General features: G+C 37.1%; 1 protein-coding gene across 1 annotated transcript; it reads right to left on the bottom strand.

The window, feature by feature from the left end:
* Nucleotides 1-18,359: 18,359 nt before the first annotated feature.
* Nucleotides 18,360-18,815, bottom strand: LOC118007434 (10 kDa heat shock protein, mitochondrial-like). The gene has a single exon (XM_035000478.1). It carries the CDS (start codon nt 18,799-18,801, stop codon nt 18,493-18,495), a length of 309 nt encoding a protein of 102 aa, XP_034856369.1. The 5' UTR covers nt 18,802-18,815; the 3' UTR covers nt 18,360-18,492.
* Nucleotides 18,816-19,627: the final 812 nt, after the last annotated feature.

Genomic DNA, 19,627 nt, shown 5'->3' with positions numbered 1-19,627 from the left:
AATTTCTTTAATTTAGAAATGTAAGTTTAGAAATACATATCAGAACTCAGTTAATGGCTGCATTATCAGAGGTTGTTGGACACTAGGAACAAAAGATGGATCACATAAAATTCTGTTGTAGTTTTTAACACACTTAAATTTACTTCTTCCTACTCTGGCTCAAGTATAGCTTTGCTTTTCTTCTTTCCTTTCTTTTATCTTTTTTTTTTTTCAGATTATCATAGTGGACTTTTAAAATAAGACTGAAGACAAAAATAATACTAAAAGCTTTGCTGTTTGAATATTCTGTGTGTGGATCCTTCAAATGTGATAATTTAGCCAAACCACTATTTAAGAATTATCTTTGAGAATCCACTGCACTGATTCTTTGCCCTGTAGGCACTGTGATTAAAAAAAACAAGAAGATGTACACTGCATTTTCTCTGTCTGCAGAGAGCTTACAAAATTATTAGCCAAAATAGTCTGAAAACCTTGATAGAAAGCTCAGTCCCCTTGATGCCCCACACTCTTGTTTTCTTATCTGATAGAAAAGGGACACGCATTGTTCTAGGGAGAAATGGAACAGCTGTTGCATTCTTGCCATCATTTTAAGTCTTACTCACTCAAAAAACCCAAATAAAACAAAGAATGTTGTTTCTCAGGGTAAGGCCCTAGCATTCATTCCCTGGCCCTATAATCCATTAATGGACCAGATTTTTGACCACTTGGTCAACAATGTACACCACCCTTTCCACGAAGCCCCTTTCTGGATATCACTTATATTTCATGGAAGAAGTCTCCTAACCAGCCCTTCGGGATGCCAAAAGATCAAAGGTCAGCACTATTGGAAAGAAGAAAAATTATCTAAGATAATAATAAATAACGCTTAAATATTCAAAAACAAGAAAGCAGAATGGAGGAGGGCGATTGTGTAGCGAGTACTAGTGTGGGGACAAGGTTATGAGGATGAACAAAGAACTATGTAAAATTTCTGTCATCATTCTTGCTCCCTTCCAGAAACATGCACGCGGGATCTTGTTTTAATCTTCTCTGGCAGCTTCATCTTGTCTGTCAGTACTCTCAGTTAAACTTCTCCCAATTTGGGAGCACATTAAAAAATGTATTAAATTAAATAATGTAAGCTGAAATTGTTTGGCACAGTATTTGTAGAAGGTAAATATAGTATTCTTTACTATATTTCTAAAAATTCTCTTATTCCTTGTTTATCATTTCTGATGGTATCCTAATGTAGGATTTTTTTCCCCTGTTCTTTCATCTTTTTAGGAAAAAGACAAAGCTTTTGTGTCTGTTTGGTTTTATACTTCCTACCTTTCCTTCCTAGCTTGGTGTAAGGGCTGGAATGTTTTCTCATCCAGCTATCAAGAGTTTTTAAATGCTTGTCCCAGAATCTTTTGATACTTCCACTACATTTGCATGGGTCATCCCCTGCGATGTTCATTGAGGCCTGTGAAATTCACTTTCTACCACAGCATACTGAACATTTCTAATAGTCTGAAAAGTGCACAGAATGACATCAACGTGAAGCAGCGGAGAGAGGAGCAGGACAACAAAAAGTCCAGCTCAGAGAGTTCAAAGCCCTTTTATGCATTCAGCTGACTATTCATAGAGATCCTTTCTTCTACTAGGGGTTGGAAGCAGCTTCTGAAGACTGTGCAGAGGTAGTCTCATTATCTCTAGCAGAAGGAGCTAGGCATATTGAAAACACACACACACAAGTGGTTTTATCATTACATGTTACATTTTGTGCCCAGTCTTAACCATGGAAGAAAACATATCACTTATCAAACTCTTTGAGATCAGTGAAATCTTGGTGGTTAAAGATGTGAGATAAATAAAACTACACGTTTCTTGAATATTATCTTTTCATTGTCACTCTAAAGGTAGCTTAGAAATATTAGATTTATTTTCTAACACTGAAAAAGGGGCACTTCAAAAAAATACCACTGGTATGGACACTGTTTAAGAAAGAAGAGAGAAAATGGTCATTTTTATCCTATTCATTTTTCTAGATCTTACAACTATAATTATTTGCTATTTAAACTTGTTTCTGATAGCTTTTGTAATGTTCCTCAGTTTATTAATTTATACTTGTTGGAATGATTACAATTTTAATCAATTTTGTTTTATTTTCCTGGATTCCTTAGTGATAAATGAGGAATTGAACTTGCTTGAAATTTCAAGTTGGAGCCCAGTAAGATCTAACAAAACTATTACTAAATTTTATTACATCTTGTCTTAAGCATGGTATTCAAATAAGATTTAAATGTGGCAAAAATAATAATAGAATAAATAGAATAGAATAATAGAAATAAATAGGGCTATGGTTTCACAGTTGATAGATATAAGAATGGTCAAAAATATGAAGGGTAACTATAAGCAATAAATAGGAATTATTAACATTTGTTTAACAGCATTCCAGATATTTCTATCAATAGACAGTAAGACAGGGCACCTGGGTGGTGCAGTTGAGCACTGGACTCTTGGTTTCGCTCAGGTCATGATCTCAGGGTCATGAGATCGAGCCCCATGACAGGCTCCATGCTTAGCACAGAGTCTGCTTGAGACTCTCTCTTCCTCTGCTCCTCCCCACCACTCCCATCCCCATTCTCTTTCTGTAAAATAAATAAATAAGTCTTATAGACATATAGGTGGATAGATGAAACATTTGCTGCCATTTTTGGTATTTTTATTTAAATGCATTAACTTTTACAGGATACAACAAGAGATAACGGATGTGAAATGAAAAGGGAAATATTGTAGAACTTTAAGGCCATAAGGTTTTCCCCAGATACTAGTTGCTTAAAAATAATCCCTCTGAAGCAAATGGGGGCAAGGGAGTCCTGAAATAGCTCAAAGATTAGAGTCCCCGTAGTTTGCCTTTTAACCAAACATGCTCAACATTTCCAACATTTCCAACATTTTTAATATTTTCAATATTAACTTCCTGCCACAGAAGAACAAAAACTGGTGTGTCGATACTTTGACTTCCCTTTCTTTAAAACTATAATTTTATCTGTGTATTATTCTTTACATGTTTAAGATTCTTGAATCATAACTTCCACAGTTCTAGGGTTTTCCTTGGTCATTTAAGTGATTCATTTTCATGCCCTCTTTCTTCCACTGCAGCCTTCATAATTTTGTTATTTGTGAATCTGTCACACACAAAATTGCTCCAGAAGTACTTCTTTTCCCTTTTCCTTCCCACCAGCAATATAAAGTGATTTGCTCCATTACAGATCAGCTTTTTTTCCTTGTTTTTTTTTATTGTTGTTTGTTTGTTTGTTTTGTTTTTGTTTTTTATTTTAAGTTAACCTTTATTCTTCCAGTGATTTCTCAGAGTCTGTAGATTAGAAAGACTGTTGTAGGCATTTGTATCTATCCAAATATATTGTGGTAAATTGTTAGAATTCTTTCTTCTCTGTGTCACATATAAGATTTGCATGCACAACAAAAGCACAAATCATTACTATTTATTTGGTGCTCATATAAAATGCATTCCAAAGGGAGGGGGGAGAAAATCTAAATTGAGATGATTTAAAAGAGAGTTCACTTCCCAGGCAACATACCAAGAAGATTATTTCTCTGTAGCATAAAAATGACTGATGACCTTACAGGAATATATGCTCTAAACTATTTTCATCTTTGCAAGGTCCATATTAATATGATTAGTAAACATTTGGAATTTATATTATGCTTGATAAAGTAAAGCATCATAAAAATAAAACATAGCTGATCTTCATTTTAGAAATGAATAAAAGTAATAAAATAATGAAATATAGAAACGTCTAGATGACATATTTTTGCATAGTTTGGAATAATTTTATTTTAGAGCAATACTTTTGTAGGAGGAATTTCGTCTTCACTGAAGTGACACCTCTTTTGATAATTATTATGCCTCTCAGTTATAATTTTGGTAACATTAATAGGAAAGCTAGCAACATATATTTCTATTGTTTCTATCTTCCAGAAGTGCACAGACTTTTAATAATTGTGATTTTACCCAGTGTGGTGTTTTCATCTTTGCAGTAACCATGCAAAGCAAGTAAGTGGTAGGAGTTAAAATCAAAATGAGCACAGTTTAAAAATTTTTTAAAGGCCAAATAAGAAGTTCCAGAATCATTTGTGACATAAGCTAAGATTTTTATTTCTAGTTAGAGATGCAGAAGTCTAGGGAAGAAACAAGGTAGAAACAAAATCCATAGAAAAAGGGAAGATACACACACATGCATATCCAAGGACATTTTTAGTTTTTCATCTAGAACTAAAAAATATAATTTATATATTTTTCTAGCATTTATTATATTAAACATCTCCAATATGATAATATTAGTAACAAATCAAGTAAATCGCTATGCATTTTACATGTTTATCAAAGAGTCTTAGACCTATAGACACCATTATAGTAGCATTACTCTTATAAAATTTCTTGACTGCTCATTCTCGGAAAATTTTATTTACATTTGATGCTTATTCCTATGAATGTCTTTTTCTGAAAACTTCTTTTGTGAAATTTACACCATTTTACCTAGTCACACACCACCATTTGTTTTATTAAATAACATTTATTGTACATTCGTGAAATGAAAAAGTCATCATATACATTTCAGAAATAATTTATAGCTAAATATTAATCCCTATCAGATAAGTCAATGAAAAATATTTTTAAAGTTCTGATTACGATTCTCTTTCTTTGTGTTGAAAATCTGAAAGCCTTTATTCTGGATATTTTTTAATAAAACAAATATGACTTTCTGCCTTTTAAAATCAAATAATATAATGACATGTTTGTGGTTCACATGTTAAACCAGTGTAAAATATAATCTTCTTTAAGAAAATTTTGTGCTGGTTAGCTGAATCTTAATATTGAAATCTTTGAATTTCTCATACGGCCAAAACTTGCCTCCCTAAATTTAAGTCATTGAGCCAAGCCCCTCTCTACTCTGGCTGGATATTAGGAGGAACTAAGTTATCAAAGAAAAGAACTCCACTTTTAATGTGAAGGCCCTGAGTCAAAACCACGTAGAGAGCTAGCCCTGCTCTGAAGGACAACAGTGTTGGGAGTCTGGTGAAGCCACTATCCGCCAAGGGCTGGTGTTGCCGCAGAGCGCGCCGCCCTCTGTCCAAGATGGTATACGAGCCATCAAGAATCCTTGTCATTCGATGGGACTCTGAAAAACAAACTGAGGGTTCTAGAGGGGAGGGGGGGGTGGGAGGATGGGTTAGCCTGGTGATGGGTATTAAAGACGGCACGTTCTGCATGGAGCACTGGGTGTTATGCACAAACAATGAATCATGGAACACTACATCTAAAACTAATGATGTAATGTATGGGGATTAACATCACAATAAAAAAATTAAAAAATGTCATTTTCCCCAAAAAATAAGCCAAGTAACAAACAATGGAAGCCCAGCATAGCCAAGGCCCATGGAGGTGTCACTAATATTTGTGACTGAGAAGAAAACACCCAGTCTATGAGACTCTTCTATTGTGGGGTTTTGTGTGAGGATTACAAGAAATAGTACTTGGTGCCATTTCTATTATTTCATTTCCCCCTTATTTCATTTTATTCTCATCTTCAAGTTTTGTTGTTTTAGCTCATAATTTGTTCAGATTAAGGGAATAACCCAGATGAATTGATCTCAGAGATTACAGTGTGTTAGCTTGTCTTCTGTTTTAAATCAGCCTCCGCAGCTGTTTTCTGCTTCAACAAGACAGTATAACTAAGATGATCCCTTAATGTTTTACACCTTGCAAGTGAAGGATGGGAACGACCACCAAGGCTTTAAAAAGCGAAGCATGTCCTTCAAGGCAAAACCTGGGTCTAATTGGGAGATCCTTCCGATGTGCACACAACACTGCAGCAAGACGAGGTTTGGTTGGTGCTACAGTGCCCTGCAGGGGAGGGGCAGAAAGTAGGAGAAGCAGACAGAGGCATTTGCCGGCGGTCAGGAAACCGGCCTCACTGTCTTTACAGGCCTACTTGTTTGTAAGTTTGGAATGCATCCACAGTGTAAACTGCTTGGTGTTTTAAAAATAATGGTAAGCAGACTGGACTATGGGGTGAATGTTTATAAATTAAACTCCTCTAGAAACTATTCTGGAATCGAGATCATATATAGGATTCATCAATGCAAGTATCAACATGTATCATTTTGACTGGGCAGCAGTCCTTCCTGGGAAACATAAAATGTGTGAAATGCAAATGCACCCGAAAAACTCCAAAAGCACTTTCATCAACCAAGGCATTTGTAAGTGCCGACAACAAAGTTAGTCTTGATATTACAGTTAAAAGCAGTTTGATATTATTTGCTGCAAATATAAACTTATTTTTTATCTCTGGCCATCAAATACAGACTTAATAAAGGGCCTCGAAGTGTTTACTTGTTGAGAAAGATCTCGAGGACGGTTTTTCTTATTTCATACCCTTTTACTTTTCTTATCCCAACGCTCCTGATTTTGCTACATTTTAATCTACAGCGAGCTAATCGGACAGGTAGAAAAACCTGGTGCGACTCACAGGGTTTCCGTCTCTATCCCCATGTTTCCGCAGCACTTTATCAAACACTGTGCCTTTCATTTCTCAGAGTCTTTCCATTTGCTCTAATGCCCGATTTGACATCCTTGGCCCAGTTCCTGGAGGTCCAGTTTTCTTTGTTTGTTTTTTCTTACTCATTGTCAGATGAATCCTAGAAGTTGGCTCAATACATAGCTAACATTGTCTCCCAAACATATTTGAAGAATAGATACATTAATTAGTCTAGCAAGATCCTGAAATATCTAACTCATACTCAAGGCACGTACATTCTCAGCACGGCTGACAAGCAGAGAAACTTACGGAGTTAATTAAGGAAGTATGGGGGGCATAGGCCTAATTTATGTACCTCCAGTGATTTTCTTCAGCAATAGTTACAAAAATCATTTTCTATGTCATTTTGCTGAGATTCCATCAAATATAAATCTCTAAAATAGAAGAATAGGAGTAAAGATGAAGCAGCCAGATGAACATTTGTTAGAACCACAGACTAGTAAACATGCCCACTCATAAGTAATGCATCCACTTTACATTTCCTCTCAGTGGCCTCTCCAAAACCCACACCTCCAAATTTTGTTTTGCCTCTTTATGAGTATCTTCTAAAGGGAGAAGATCCTATCTTATGTTTGCACTTTTTCTCTTAACATAATAAAGTTACATCTTAGTATGGACATTTCATTTTCCCCAGGGTGAATGATTGAAAATGGTAAATGCATACAGGATCAGGAAGCAGGTGCATTTCTTATAGTGTTCTGCACTGTTCTTTCCATCTGTCCGAGTTTTTGAGTTCAAACTGATGGGAATTAAATATGCTTTATTTCCTGTGAGGAATAAAGTTCTCCTGAGAATCACTTCTGACCAGAGGAGGGAACATGCTGTAAAAACGAAAATCAGGATTTTTATTTTTGCTTTCCCTGGAAAGCTTGTCTCCCCAAGGGCAAAAACCTATTTCTGAGGAAACATGAAGAAAAATGATGTTTTACTTGGTGCCATGAACTCAAAAGTAGATGCATGTTGATCTTCAGTATTTGTTTACACAAATTGTCTTTAAATAGAATCAGAAGTATAAAGTCTCTATTCTAAAGTATTTCACTGCATGCCAAGAGGAAATTTACTCAGATTTATTGCTGCAGAAAGAAAGTTGAATATTTTCAAGAGGTTGTTATTTTGATTTGGCATCTGACTTTTTCTATCTGTGAAATGGGTAGATAATACCTTCTTTATAAAATGTTTATAATGACTTCATGAGGAAGTAAATATCAATTGAATGTGAAATGTAGATTAAAAATGCCTAGACGCTCTTCAAAATGAGAAATTGCCCCACAAATATGAATCTCATTATTCTAGCCTCTTTCATTTTTAATTTATTCATTTTCATTTTTTTAAAGATTTTATTTATTTATTTGACAGAGAGAGAGCACGCAAGAGCACAAGCAGGGGGAGCGGCAGGCAGAGGGAGACGTAGGCAGAGGGAGAAAGAGAGGGAGAAGCAGACTCCCCCCTGAGCAGGGAGCCCAATGCGGGGCTCAATCTCAGGACCCCGAGATCATGACCTGAGCCAAAGGCAGACACTAAACCTCTTAACCGACCGAGCCACCCAGGTGCCCCTCATTTTCATTTTTGATTTCTATTTCATTTTTAACTTTTTGTTTTTTCTTCTATTCCTTGGGAAACTGAAAAAAAAAATTAGAGATGGTGTTCAACTGTAAATCTGAAAGATGGAGAAAAGAACCCCTTATCAATGTTGAGCTGCCAGGAGAGGAGGTGGTCGGTTAGGACAATGAGCCAAACTGACCGTAAGAATCAAGCCTTTCTTCACTTACTGTGATAGGCAAAAGTAGGCACCAGCTCCCTTGTGTTTCATTTTCCTGATGGAACCACACTTGTCAAGGGTCAGGTGACATGCAGTGTAGGCACAGGAAATGATCCCACGGGCCAGATGCACTAAACAAAAGCCTCCTGTTTTGTGTTTTGTAGACCCAGGGCAAGAGTCCACGGAAGGAGAAGAAGGGGAGTGGGGAAGGAGTGGGAAAGGAGTCAGAGTGGACTGCGGGGGCTGGGTACTGAGTTCTTAACTGAGTCCAGAAGATGTTAATACACTGGCTCTGTCCCAAGTTCGGTGTGGGGAGAGTTTCCGCAGTGAGATCCGCCAGGCAAAACCTTATCATTGCCTGTGGTCAGGCCTGAAAAATCACACAAGAGATTTTTGCCTGAAGTCAGACTCCTTAGTTACTTCTGTGAATGTAAAATTGGAAAACAACTCACCCATATTAGAGAGAAAATTATGTACTAGAGAAAAGGTCCTTGCAATCCTAAATCACAAAGTAGACACATGACCTCAGGGAAAAATGAATGTCCAGTATTGGGGCAATAGCTAAGTAGATTGTGGTACATCTGCATGATGATATATTAAGTAGCAGCAATCCATGGTGTTTTCAAGAACTATGTTGTGGTGTGAGAAAATATTTGCAGTATAATAAGAAGTAAGGAATGTAGAGTACCGCATTTAATATAGAGCGAGATACTCCAATTTGTCGATACATCTGTGTGTGTGCATGTGCTTGTGTGTGTGTGTGTGTGTGTGTAAACTTGAGAAAGCATATCTAATGTTAAGAATAGTATTTCTAGGCAACTTGATTATGAAAAGAGAAACCTCTGTGACTTAATGGGATTGGACGAATTCTCAATAGTGAGCATGTATAACGTTTAAATGATTAAATATATAATTTTGCAGACAAGAAGAAAATACTTGAAAGGTATGGTGTCTGAGCAAAAAGAAACATTGCTGTGAGGAGTCTCCCTCGGGAACACTGGTCACTACCCTCGGCAAAGGTGACGGTGTGGGTGAAAGGAAAAGCCATCCACAGGTGGAAAGGAAAAGTCATTGGAAACTGCCTCCCTGAGAAACTTAAACTTGCTTCTTTGTTAGGCTTTTAGCTTGCCCTTTTCTTTCCCCTGTGAAAATACTATGCATGCAAATAATACTTTAGTAAATCTAATGTTAATTAACTGATGCCAAATGAGCAGTGATGTTTGTAAGGACCTGTGGGGGTGGGGGGAGATACCTTCTGAGCTAAGAAGTGGGATTATAACCAGTAGTGATGAACCAGGCACTTCTTTACTCCCTGCTCATTTTCTCCTGGGTCTTTCCACCGCCTTCATTCTTTGTCATGTGTGCCCAGCTGAGTAGCCTCCTAAGAGACTTGCCCACACTGTCTCTCTGCAAATGTCACCTCTGTCATTTCAGTTGTGATACATGCTATTGACAAGCAAGGGGATTGGAGGATATCACTGCACTTTTTCTATTTTACATCATCTTGACAACTTAAAACCTCCCCAAACAGCACAATCCTTTCAGAATTCTACGTTACTTCTTTATTTTATAAGGATTTGTTTTAGAGGATTAAGGATGCTTCACCTTGGCCTCACCTGTTCCTAATCACTGGTCTTGATCCTGACATTCAACCTTTATTTTCCTCAAGAAATTCAAAGGCTGAATTACTGCCATTTAGCGAAGCAAGAGGAGCAGATCCTAAAATAATGGAGGAGGACAAAGCAGATTTTTCCTGAAATATTGATGTAGCACTGATGCCGTCAATTCTTGTGTTTCTTTCCAGAATGATTCTTTGTTTATGGGCTGTTTCCTTCCTACTCAAAATAGTCCAAAGCAGAACCAAGTAAGTTTGGGATTTACTGGAAAGCTCAACCTATAATTACTGAGCAAGTCAATCAACAGAGCACTTTTATAACAATATGAATATAAACTTTTAACAAATTCTATGTGTAATGAGTATAAACAACCAGGTGTTCATTGACAAAGGCCAGAAAGTTGGATAGTTTCTTTTCTTTAAAAAAAAAAATTGCCTTTAACCTTACTAGCCACTGTTTTTTCATCCTGATCAATACACAATAATGGAACTTTTAATATTTTAATAGCTTTGATTACATATCACATTTCAATCAACCAGAGGGAGAAACTGGTGCCCACCTCCAAGGTATTTTAAAGGAGCAGTCCATTTCATAGATAGAAAGATAAAATGGAGTCCCAGGCTATAAAGATAGGTGGGGTATCATATTTTCATTAAAAGAAATAAAGGACTTACATATCCGGACATGAAGTAAGCAGCCTGTATTCTTCGGTTTCTCTCTTTGATTTATCTCAAATCCCATTATATCCTGTGGACTCTGGTAGGTCATATTTGGAGTAACTCTCTACTAGGGTTGAGGCATCCCTGCTTTTGGAAAATCACACAGGACCAAGCAAGGATGGAGACTGACAGAGATAAGAGTCTTCCTGCCCATCAGTCCTGACTCCGCTCTATGCCAAGAGGGAAGAAGACTACTTCTTAGATCCTTTGCTGTGAAAACCAAACCAGTTTTCTTAAAGAGAAGATGAGCGCTAGAATTTAGAAGCCAAAGGCCACCTATCTATTGATCAGTTTATTACCTCTCTAATTTATTTTAGCTGGAAGATGAGTGAGTTCAAATTCTAACTCTGCCACTTGTTAGTAATGTGATATGGGCAAGCTTTTAACAATTCTGTTCATTGAGCAGTTCATCTATAAAATGAGCTACTCCTTAGTACTTCCCACATGCCGTTGTTGAGATATTAGATGGGCCCACCCACGCAAAGCTGACCACTGACACATACTGAGCCCTGGATATGTGTTTCTCTTCTATCATTCCCTTTGTCTCTTTAGCATATTGAATAATCTGGGTCCTGACCGTTTCTTGACTTGGAGAAACGATTAACAATTTTAAAGTGTCAAGCAAATTGTCTCATCTAAGTCACTGCTATTTTACATTCAACTTGGATCTAGTCTTTAGCTAATAGAAACGACACGGTCCCATGGACATACTATGGATTTATCAAAATTCAGAGCAATTGGTTCTCTGAGCTCCCGCAGACCAAATTTAAAACAATTAAGTGAGCATTACAGAAGATTGGCTGGTTTGAAAATTTTTATGATACGAGTTTTCACTCCATTAGTGTTATTTTTACTATTTTTAATAACGTTATTGTTTTGTCGTCGTTTATCTCAGACACACACAGTTGCTTAGTTCAAACGGTGCACTGGTGGCCTTGATCTGCATAGGACTTATCCCTCATTTTATTATTATTTCAGCCTCCGAATTTCCTAGCTCCTTTGTTTCCCTCTTCTGTAAAGGCCCTAGATGAGTCTCAGATCCAGTGCCCTTCCCCTCCCTGGTCTGCTTTCTAACACGAGGAACTCACCCCATGTGAAATACATGTCCAGGCTCCCTTACCAGCTCGCGTCCGGTGAGGCTGGGTCCATGAGAAGCGTTGAGGGAAGAACACAAGAAAGGAGGGGAGGGAAAAGCCGGGGGATGGTACTCCTGTCTCTCTGCTCTCGGCAGTGTTGGCTGTGACCGCAGATTTTGCTGGGCAGCGGCCCTTGCCTGATTTTAGTTCCCACCATGTTCCCTGCCTCCCCAGATGCCCAGCTGGGGCCAGATTTATGGGCCTTGCACACGGAAGGACCCCACACCTGGTTTAATGCTCTGCTGCCACCATCTTGGAATTCTTATATTTTAAACAAGCGGTCACGCATTTCCATTTTGCACTAAGCCCTGCAAATTACGGAGCTGATCTGTTCCGGCACCGCTGGGGGGACCCCCTTCACATTTCCAGTTGCCATCTCCACAGGCTCCATGAGAATACCTCTGAATGCCTTTTTTTCTAAGGTTCCAGCTGCCCTATGTGGCCTGGCTCTTTGGCTCTGCACCTCCATCCTTGGCTCTGCACCTCCATCCTAATGTGCCATAGTTTCTGCAATTATTACATTTTCTCCAGTTTTCAGTGCTTGCCTCTGACAATTATGCTACCAGTTCTCTGAGTTATATTTCCTATGCTAAACTACCTGACATGGATTCCGTTTGCTTGACTGGACTCTGGCTCTATAGTCAACAAACATACCGTATTTAAAATATATTCGAAGTGATGCATGCATTTTTGAAAAGGATATTCTTATATTTGTGGGTTTTCCAAATTCATATTAGTAGTGTTGTGCTGTAGGTCTTTGTCAGTTGCTGACTTTAAACTTGCTACTCTTCTTTTTTTTTTTTTTTTTAAAGATTTTATTTATTTATTTGAGAGAGAGAGAATGAGAGACAGAGAGCACGAGAGGGAAGAGGGCAGAGGGAGAAGCAGACCCCCTGCTGAGCAGGGAGCCCGATGCGGGACACGATCCCGGGACTCCAGGATCATGACCTGAGCCGAAGGCAGTCGCTTAACCAACTGAGCCACCCGGGCGCCCCAAACTTGCTACTCTTCTTAAAACTTACGGTGCAGTATAAAGTTTACTTCTTTACTTTTGACTTGCTTTCTAGTATTCCATCTTTTCCCAAGACAAAATTTCTATTATCCTTTTCCCCCTAATAAGCGACATCTAAGCTTTCTTCAGCTCCCCACTACACATCGTGATTGCAGGGAGTTCCCTATTTCTCATCCTGAGGTTGCATCAAATGCATCAAAAGTTTTGCTACTATCAGTCAGGGTTAGGCTTTTGCTTTTTCAAAATAAGGATGCCCCCTTTTACTCCTCATTTTTTAGTGTTTTATATCAGAGATTAGGATAGAACCTTATCAAATACTTTTACTGTGAAGATTAAAATGATCATGCCATTCTTCTCCTTTAGCCCATTAACAGGATGATTTACACAGATGGATTTTCTATTCATAGATAAAACCTACACAATGATGTAATATGTGCTTTGTGTCTTATTAGGTACTTTTAGAGTTGATTTTTTTTTTAAGATTTTATTTATTTATTTATTTGAGAGAGAGAATGAGAGAGAGAGAGAGAGAGAACACATGAGAGGGGGGAGAGTCAGAGGGAGAAGCAGACTCCCTGCTGAGCAGGTAGCCTGATGTGGGACTCAATCCCTGGACTCCAGGATCATGACCTGAGCCGAAGGCAGTCGCTTAACCAACTGAGCCACCAGGCGCCCACTTTTAGAGTTGATTAATGAAAATTCTCCTTACTGGGCAAATCTGTTCTGCTCCTGACTTTAGATAGCAAAGATTCCAAGTGAATCTTGATTTCTACTCTTACCCTTATTGGTCATTCTTTATTATTTCTATCCTCCTTGTTTCTTTGCATTTACTTTTTTGCTCTTCTCATAGCTTCTTAAATTGCACATATATTTTCCTCAAAGCCTTAGCTATAGGCCACATTTGTTAATTTAAATTACTTCATTTATTCATTATTTCAATAAATATTTCGTCTTCAGTGAAGAATTATTTAATAGAATTTTTCAATGTGTGAAATTTTGTAGCTGTAATATATTTCCTTTACTTGTGTTGATTTCTAATATTATTGCATTATAATAATGTGTGTGTGTGTGTATGTGTGTGTGTGTAGACTATATGTGGTATATTTTGTGACCCAGAGCAGATTCAGTTTTTGAAAATGTTCCCTCTTGCTTTTGTATCTTATACAGTTTGCTCAATTTTTATATTTTTGGTATATGAGCTTCCAAGTACTGAGAGATATTAAAATCTCTTAATTCTAACAGATTGATTTATTTATAATTTTATTGCTAGGTTTACATACATTCAGGTTTTTTTCATAACCTCTTTCCTGTTACTCCTTTAACTAGTATAGCACTCCCCTTATTTTCTCTTTTTATGTTTATTACTTAAAATTATATTTTTCCTAATATTGAAATTGCTGTCTTGGCTGACCTGTGTATGGTTTATACAATCAGAGAGGCTTTATCTTCTTATTTTGTAATCTAGCCCTTTTACATTTATTATAATTACTATTACATTAGGACTTGCTTCTGCTTTTGTATATCAGGTTTTCTCTATCATGTATATATTTTGGACTCTCTAGTTACTATGTGTTCAGTCTTCTTTCCAAACTGCATTAAATAATTCAAATTTTCTTTCTCTGGTTTGAAAGTTTGTTCATTTGATTTTTCTCTTGGTGACTCACACACATGTATAGCTTTTGCATACTTATGTGTATTTCTTCCCATCTTTTTCTTAAGGACATCAATATCCATTTTCTTCTTCTCTCTGCTTTCTATCTGCTAAACCCCCAACCTTACCAACTCTATCTTTTCTGCTCTTTTCTTAATTTGGGGACACTGTTTATTTAGACCACTATAAAGCTTTGTTGACCTACTTATTCAGTGTTATCTCCTAAATCTTGTTTCTTCCTGAATCCATTTATATTTGTTTGAATACTTCCTCCAAGAGTGTTTTCAGAGAAAATTTTGCATAGTAAATTTTATGAAGTCTTATACACCTGAGAATAATATTTTGCCCTCACATTTAAATTATAGCCTTACTGGATAAAAATATATGTTCACATTTCTTTTCCATCAACACATAAATATTATTCCGTTACCGTCTGGCATGCAGTGTAGCCATTGAGAAATCTGATTTTAATCTGATACTTGTACTTTTGTAAGCTTTTCTCTCTGGAAGCTTTTAAAATGTCTTCTGTACTAGATTATGTCAATTATTATAACACTAGATACAAGTGTGGGCTTTTACCTTTCTGTTTAATACTACATATGCATTTTTCATCTTTTAAACTGAAGACTTTTTAAACCATTCTTTCAAATATTTCTTTCTTCCTATTGACTTTTTTCTGTTCTGATATATATATATATCCTATGGCTAATGACACTTCAATTTTTATAATCCTTATCTCCAGACTTATCCCTTATTTTGCCATTCTTTCTATCTTTATGTATACCTTTTTAAAAGTATTTCTTGACCTTATCCTCCAGTTACTAATTTTTTTCTTTATTCTAGCTTAATTTCTCTATGTCGTATTTTATATTACTTATACCAGTATCTCCAAACGTTTCTTCTTATTATACAGCTTATGTGTCTGCTACACAATTTTATGCCTTATCTGTAAAAATATGTATTCTGTGCTTAGTTTAAGTTCAAAATTTTCATGATTCATTATTACTTACTTCCTCCTTTTTTTTCTTTTAAAGGCTTATTTATTTATTTGGGGGTTGGGCAGAGGGAGAGGGAGAGAAAAACTCAAGCAGACTCCATCCGTGCTGAACACAGAGCCAGATTTGGGCTTGATTTTATGCTCCCGAGATCACGACCCGAGCAGAAACCAAGAGTCAGTCGCTTAACCTACTGGGCCACCCACGTGCCCCCCTTTTTCTTTTTTTGATAAAGTCTTCCCTAGATCTTGAACTCACAAATGTCTCGTCATTTTCCCCTGTGATTTATTATTCTCTTGGGGTGTCAGCCCTCTTGGCTTTATTTCTGGAGAAAGAGTGGAAGCTACAGTCCTACACGACGCCAGTCAAAGTGAGTTTAAAAGCATCTTTGGGACAAGAATTCAGGTCCAAGAACTGGTACTCCCATTGGGTCTCAACTCCACTTCTGACAGGTGGCCTTGCCCATCAGAGAACCAGCAGTACCCACACTCCAATTTTCCAAATGCTCCTTCCCAAGGTTGACGGTATGTGGTTCCTGGGGTTGGGCTTGGGGGAGGCAGGACCAAGCTGGCCACCTGTTCTTTCTCCCTAGCTGGACTGCATTCGTCGATGCTGCCACCTCCTCTTTATGTTCACTTGCCCTCGATGCCCTCCAGGAAAGCGAAGATCCACCCAGCTTGCATAAAGAGAGAGTCGAACACACCAGAAAGCTCTTCCACAGCCTAGTCTCTCACTTGGCTCCTGGCCCCCCTCCACCTTGGGTTCCTATTTTCTTCCTTCACAATGACCCAACCAGCTTCCAGGTCCCCAGAGGTCTTTCACAATTTTGTCTTCAGTTCTGGGTTCCCCCATCCTCTTTTCTAACTTCTGTCGTGGGCTTACGGTTAGATTCATTAGCAGCTTGAACAAGCCATGATCTTGTTTCCTATTTTATTTAAAAGTCAAGAAATTGTGTCTCTGGTATATATTGATAATATCTGGAATTGTGCCATGTTCATTCCCTACCAAGCTGGACATTAATGCAGACCAGAGCCCTGAAATTGAAGTGATTCGTTTTTATATGAGGTACAGATTTATATCTCAAGTTGAATGATTCTATGGTTTCATTCAATATTTTCATTTTCTCCCTTTTTTTACATTCTTAGTGTTTCATAATTTGGAAGTTATTCAGGTGAAACTTCCGAGCTGTGTTGAAGTGTTGTTGGTAATTTATTGATAATAGCTCAGTGGCTGTGTCTGGTACCAGAGGAGAGTATACTAAGATATGCTGACATTCTAAAAATAACTAATATTTGTTTAGCATTTTGCAAAGCATAATCTTAGTGACTGATAAAACAAAACTGTAAAACAAGCTTTATTGTAATTCGCACTTTATGGAAGACTCTTTGACTTTTTCAGTATCACTCAGCCAAGAATGAAAATCAGGTAATTGGCATAAAGAAAATCACAGAACTTGGGATACCCCAAATGCAGAAATAAGTAGGAACAAATACCAAGCAAGTATGCCAGCAATAAACCCCACCACCAAAAGGGGGCAAATGCAAGGAATAGGTATCTGCTTATGGATGCAAAACCTGAAAGTACTAGGGTGGTCTGGCTGCCAGGTTAGTCCTCTCTATACCTCTGTTAAATAAAAGAAAAAGAACTAGAAAATGTAAGACAAAGAACATATGTCTAGTTTAAAATTGTCTTAGCAGGGGGGAAGCAGTGGGTGGGAGGGTGGGGACAGTGAGAGGGGAGCAACTCAGGGGCTTTCTTTACAACTTTCTAGAGAGGAAAATATTTTGGTTACTCTACTTATTTAAAAACTGTATCAAACTAAGGGCAGTTCCCATCTCTCCATGCTACCCTGGAGCCTGTTTTTCTGTGTTTGTCTTTCCTTGACTGTTTCTCTGTCATTTCATCCCTTCTACCTCCCCACTTCTCTATCCCAGAAATTTCTGTGGAGAGATGTCTCTCCTTTTGCCTCTACTTGTCTCTCATCATTTTCCTACCTGCCCCCCCATTCTCCCTCTCTTTTTCTCCCTAATACTGTATCTCAATCATAATTATTACACAATGATGTATCAGGATCACCAACACTGTGACATTTATTTCTAAAAAAAGGGAAGCTTCTCAGTGTTTGGATATTTGAGTTAATTTGATATTTTTGTGTTTGTCTTTCCTGTCTTTAGATATTTTATTACTTTCCAAACATGATTGCATTATCTGAGAGGTTCTGAACGAAAGTCATATAGAGAGACATCTTCATCTCCCCCCTCAGTTTAACAAAAATGGCATATATTGGTTGTTCTGGGTTTGTTATAAATATCTAAGGCTTAGAAATTGCCCTTTTATCTTTAGCTTAATAAGTCTTTTGAATTTTATTTAATTTTTAAGTCAGAAACAGGTGTTTTTAAAATTCTTTATCTTCTAAGATAATCATATTTTTAAAAGATTTAACCTTGAGCATAGGAACTCATGTAAATGTTTCATTCTTGAGAAAAAGCCTCCTGGTTAAAAGTTCAGGTTCTAGGTTTATAATTTAGATTGATCTATGGATTTTCCTTTCTGTGCGCTATTTGTCTGGATTTGATTTCAAGTTTGCTTTAGCACTATGGAATGAGTTGAGTAATACATTTTAATATCTGTTTTTCCAACATTTCTAACATCGAGACTATCTGTTGACATTTTGGTAAAACTCATTTACAAACTGTCTAAAACTGATATCCATGTTAGAGGTAAGTTGTTTTGTTGAAGTTTTTTTTCAGATTCTATGGTGATTTGTTTATTTAGGTATATTAATTCTCATTGCATTTAATAAGTCCTGGTTAATGTATATTGTATCAAAAATATTAATTTAATTGAAATTTAGTGACACAAATTTGCCTGTAGCATTTTCTTGTTTTTTTTTTTTTTTTTTTTTGGATACCATTAGTTTATTATAAAAGAGAGACATGAAAATTATTTACATGATGAAAGATTTCACAACTTCACTGGAATGGGCAGCTTCACTTCATGCCATTTTAATAATGATTTCAGTCCACATACTTTCCGAGAATGTCACCATCTCTAAATAAGAAATAATCCTTGTCATCTAGAACTACTTTGGTGCCTCCATATTCTGGGAGAAGAACTTTATCTCCAACTTTCACACTAACTGGTTGAATCTCTCCACCCTTTCCTTTAGAGCCCAATCCAACAGCTACTACTGTTGCTTGCAACACTTTTCCTTGAGATTTTTCTGGAAGCGTAATACCTCCTTTGGTTACAGTTTCAGCTGCGCTCCTTTCAACTAAAACTCGGTCAAAGAGGGGAAGAAACTTTCTAAATGCCTGCCCTGCCATGACGCTGACCGCCACAGTTCGTACTCCATTTTCTTGTTTTTTATAACTATTCTGTATTTGTACTTATGTCTTTTTCCTCATTTCCAGTTTGTTGTTTTTTGTTTGCTTTGGTCTTCTTCCATTTTTCTTTATCAGATTTCCTCATAGCTTGTCCATTTTATTAATCTTATAAAATAAGCTTGTTTATATTAACCAAATCTACATTTTTTCTATTATTTCATATATTTGTAATTATTATGTTATTTCTATTTTACTTTATTTTTTTTAAAGATTTTATTTATTTGCCAGAGAGGGAGCACAAGCAGGGGGAGCAGCAGGCAGAGGGAGAAGCAGACTCCCCGTGAGCAAGGAGCCCCATGTGAGACTCGATCCCAGGACCCTGGGATTATTACCTGAGCCGAAGGCAGACGCTTAACCGTCTGAGCACCCAGGCATCCCTGTTATTTCTATTTTAAAGTTTATTTTTTTTCTAACTTCTTAAATTGAAATCTTAGTTGTTGTATTTTCAATCTTTCTTATTTTCTATTACATCTATTGAAGGCTGTACATTTCCTCTGAATGCCATCCTGCACGCTGATGGTTTAAATATATAGTGATCTCATTGCCATCACTTTAAAACACTTTCTGATTTTCATTTCATTTCTTCTTTAGCCCAAGAAAAATTTAGTAGTATGTTTCTTACTTTCCATATACATAAAATTGGGGGGAGGGGCAGGGAAGAAATACTACTCTTTTGCTGCAAATTTCCAATTTTTCTCATAATGTTCAGAAAAATAGCCTACGTGTTTTCTGCTTTGAGAAAATTGTTGAGTTTCTTTAATGCCCA

This window comes from Mirounga leonina, unplaced genomic scaffold, assembly GCF_011800145.1.
Source record: "Mirounga leonina isolate KUSES-001 unplaced genomic scaffold, KU_Mleo_1.0 Mir_125, whole genome shotgun sequence".
Lineage (NCBI taxonomy): Eukaryota > Metazoa > Chordata > Mammalia > Carnivora > Phocidae > Mirounga > Mirounga leonina.
The sequence above is the reverse complement of the archived record's forward strand: the minus strand, read 5'-3'. Positions and strand labels throughout refer to the sequence as shown.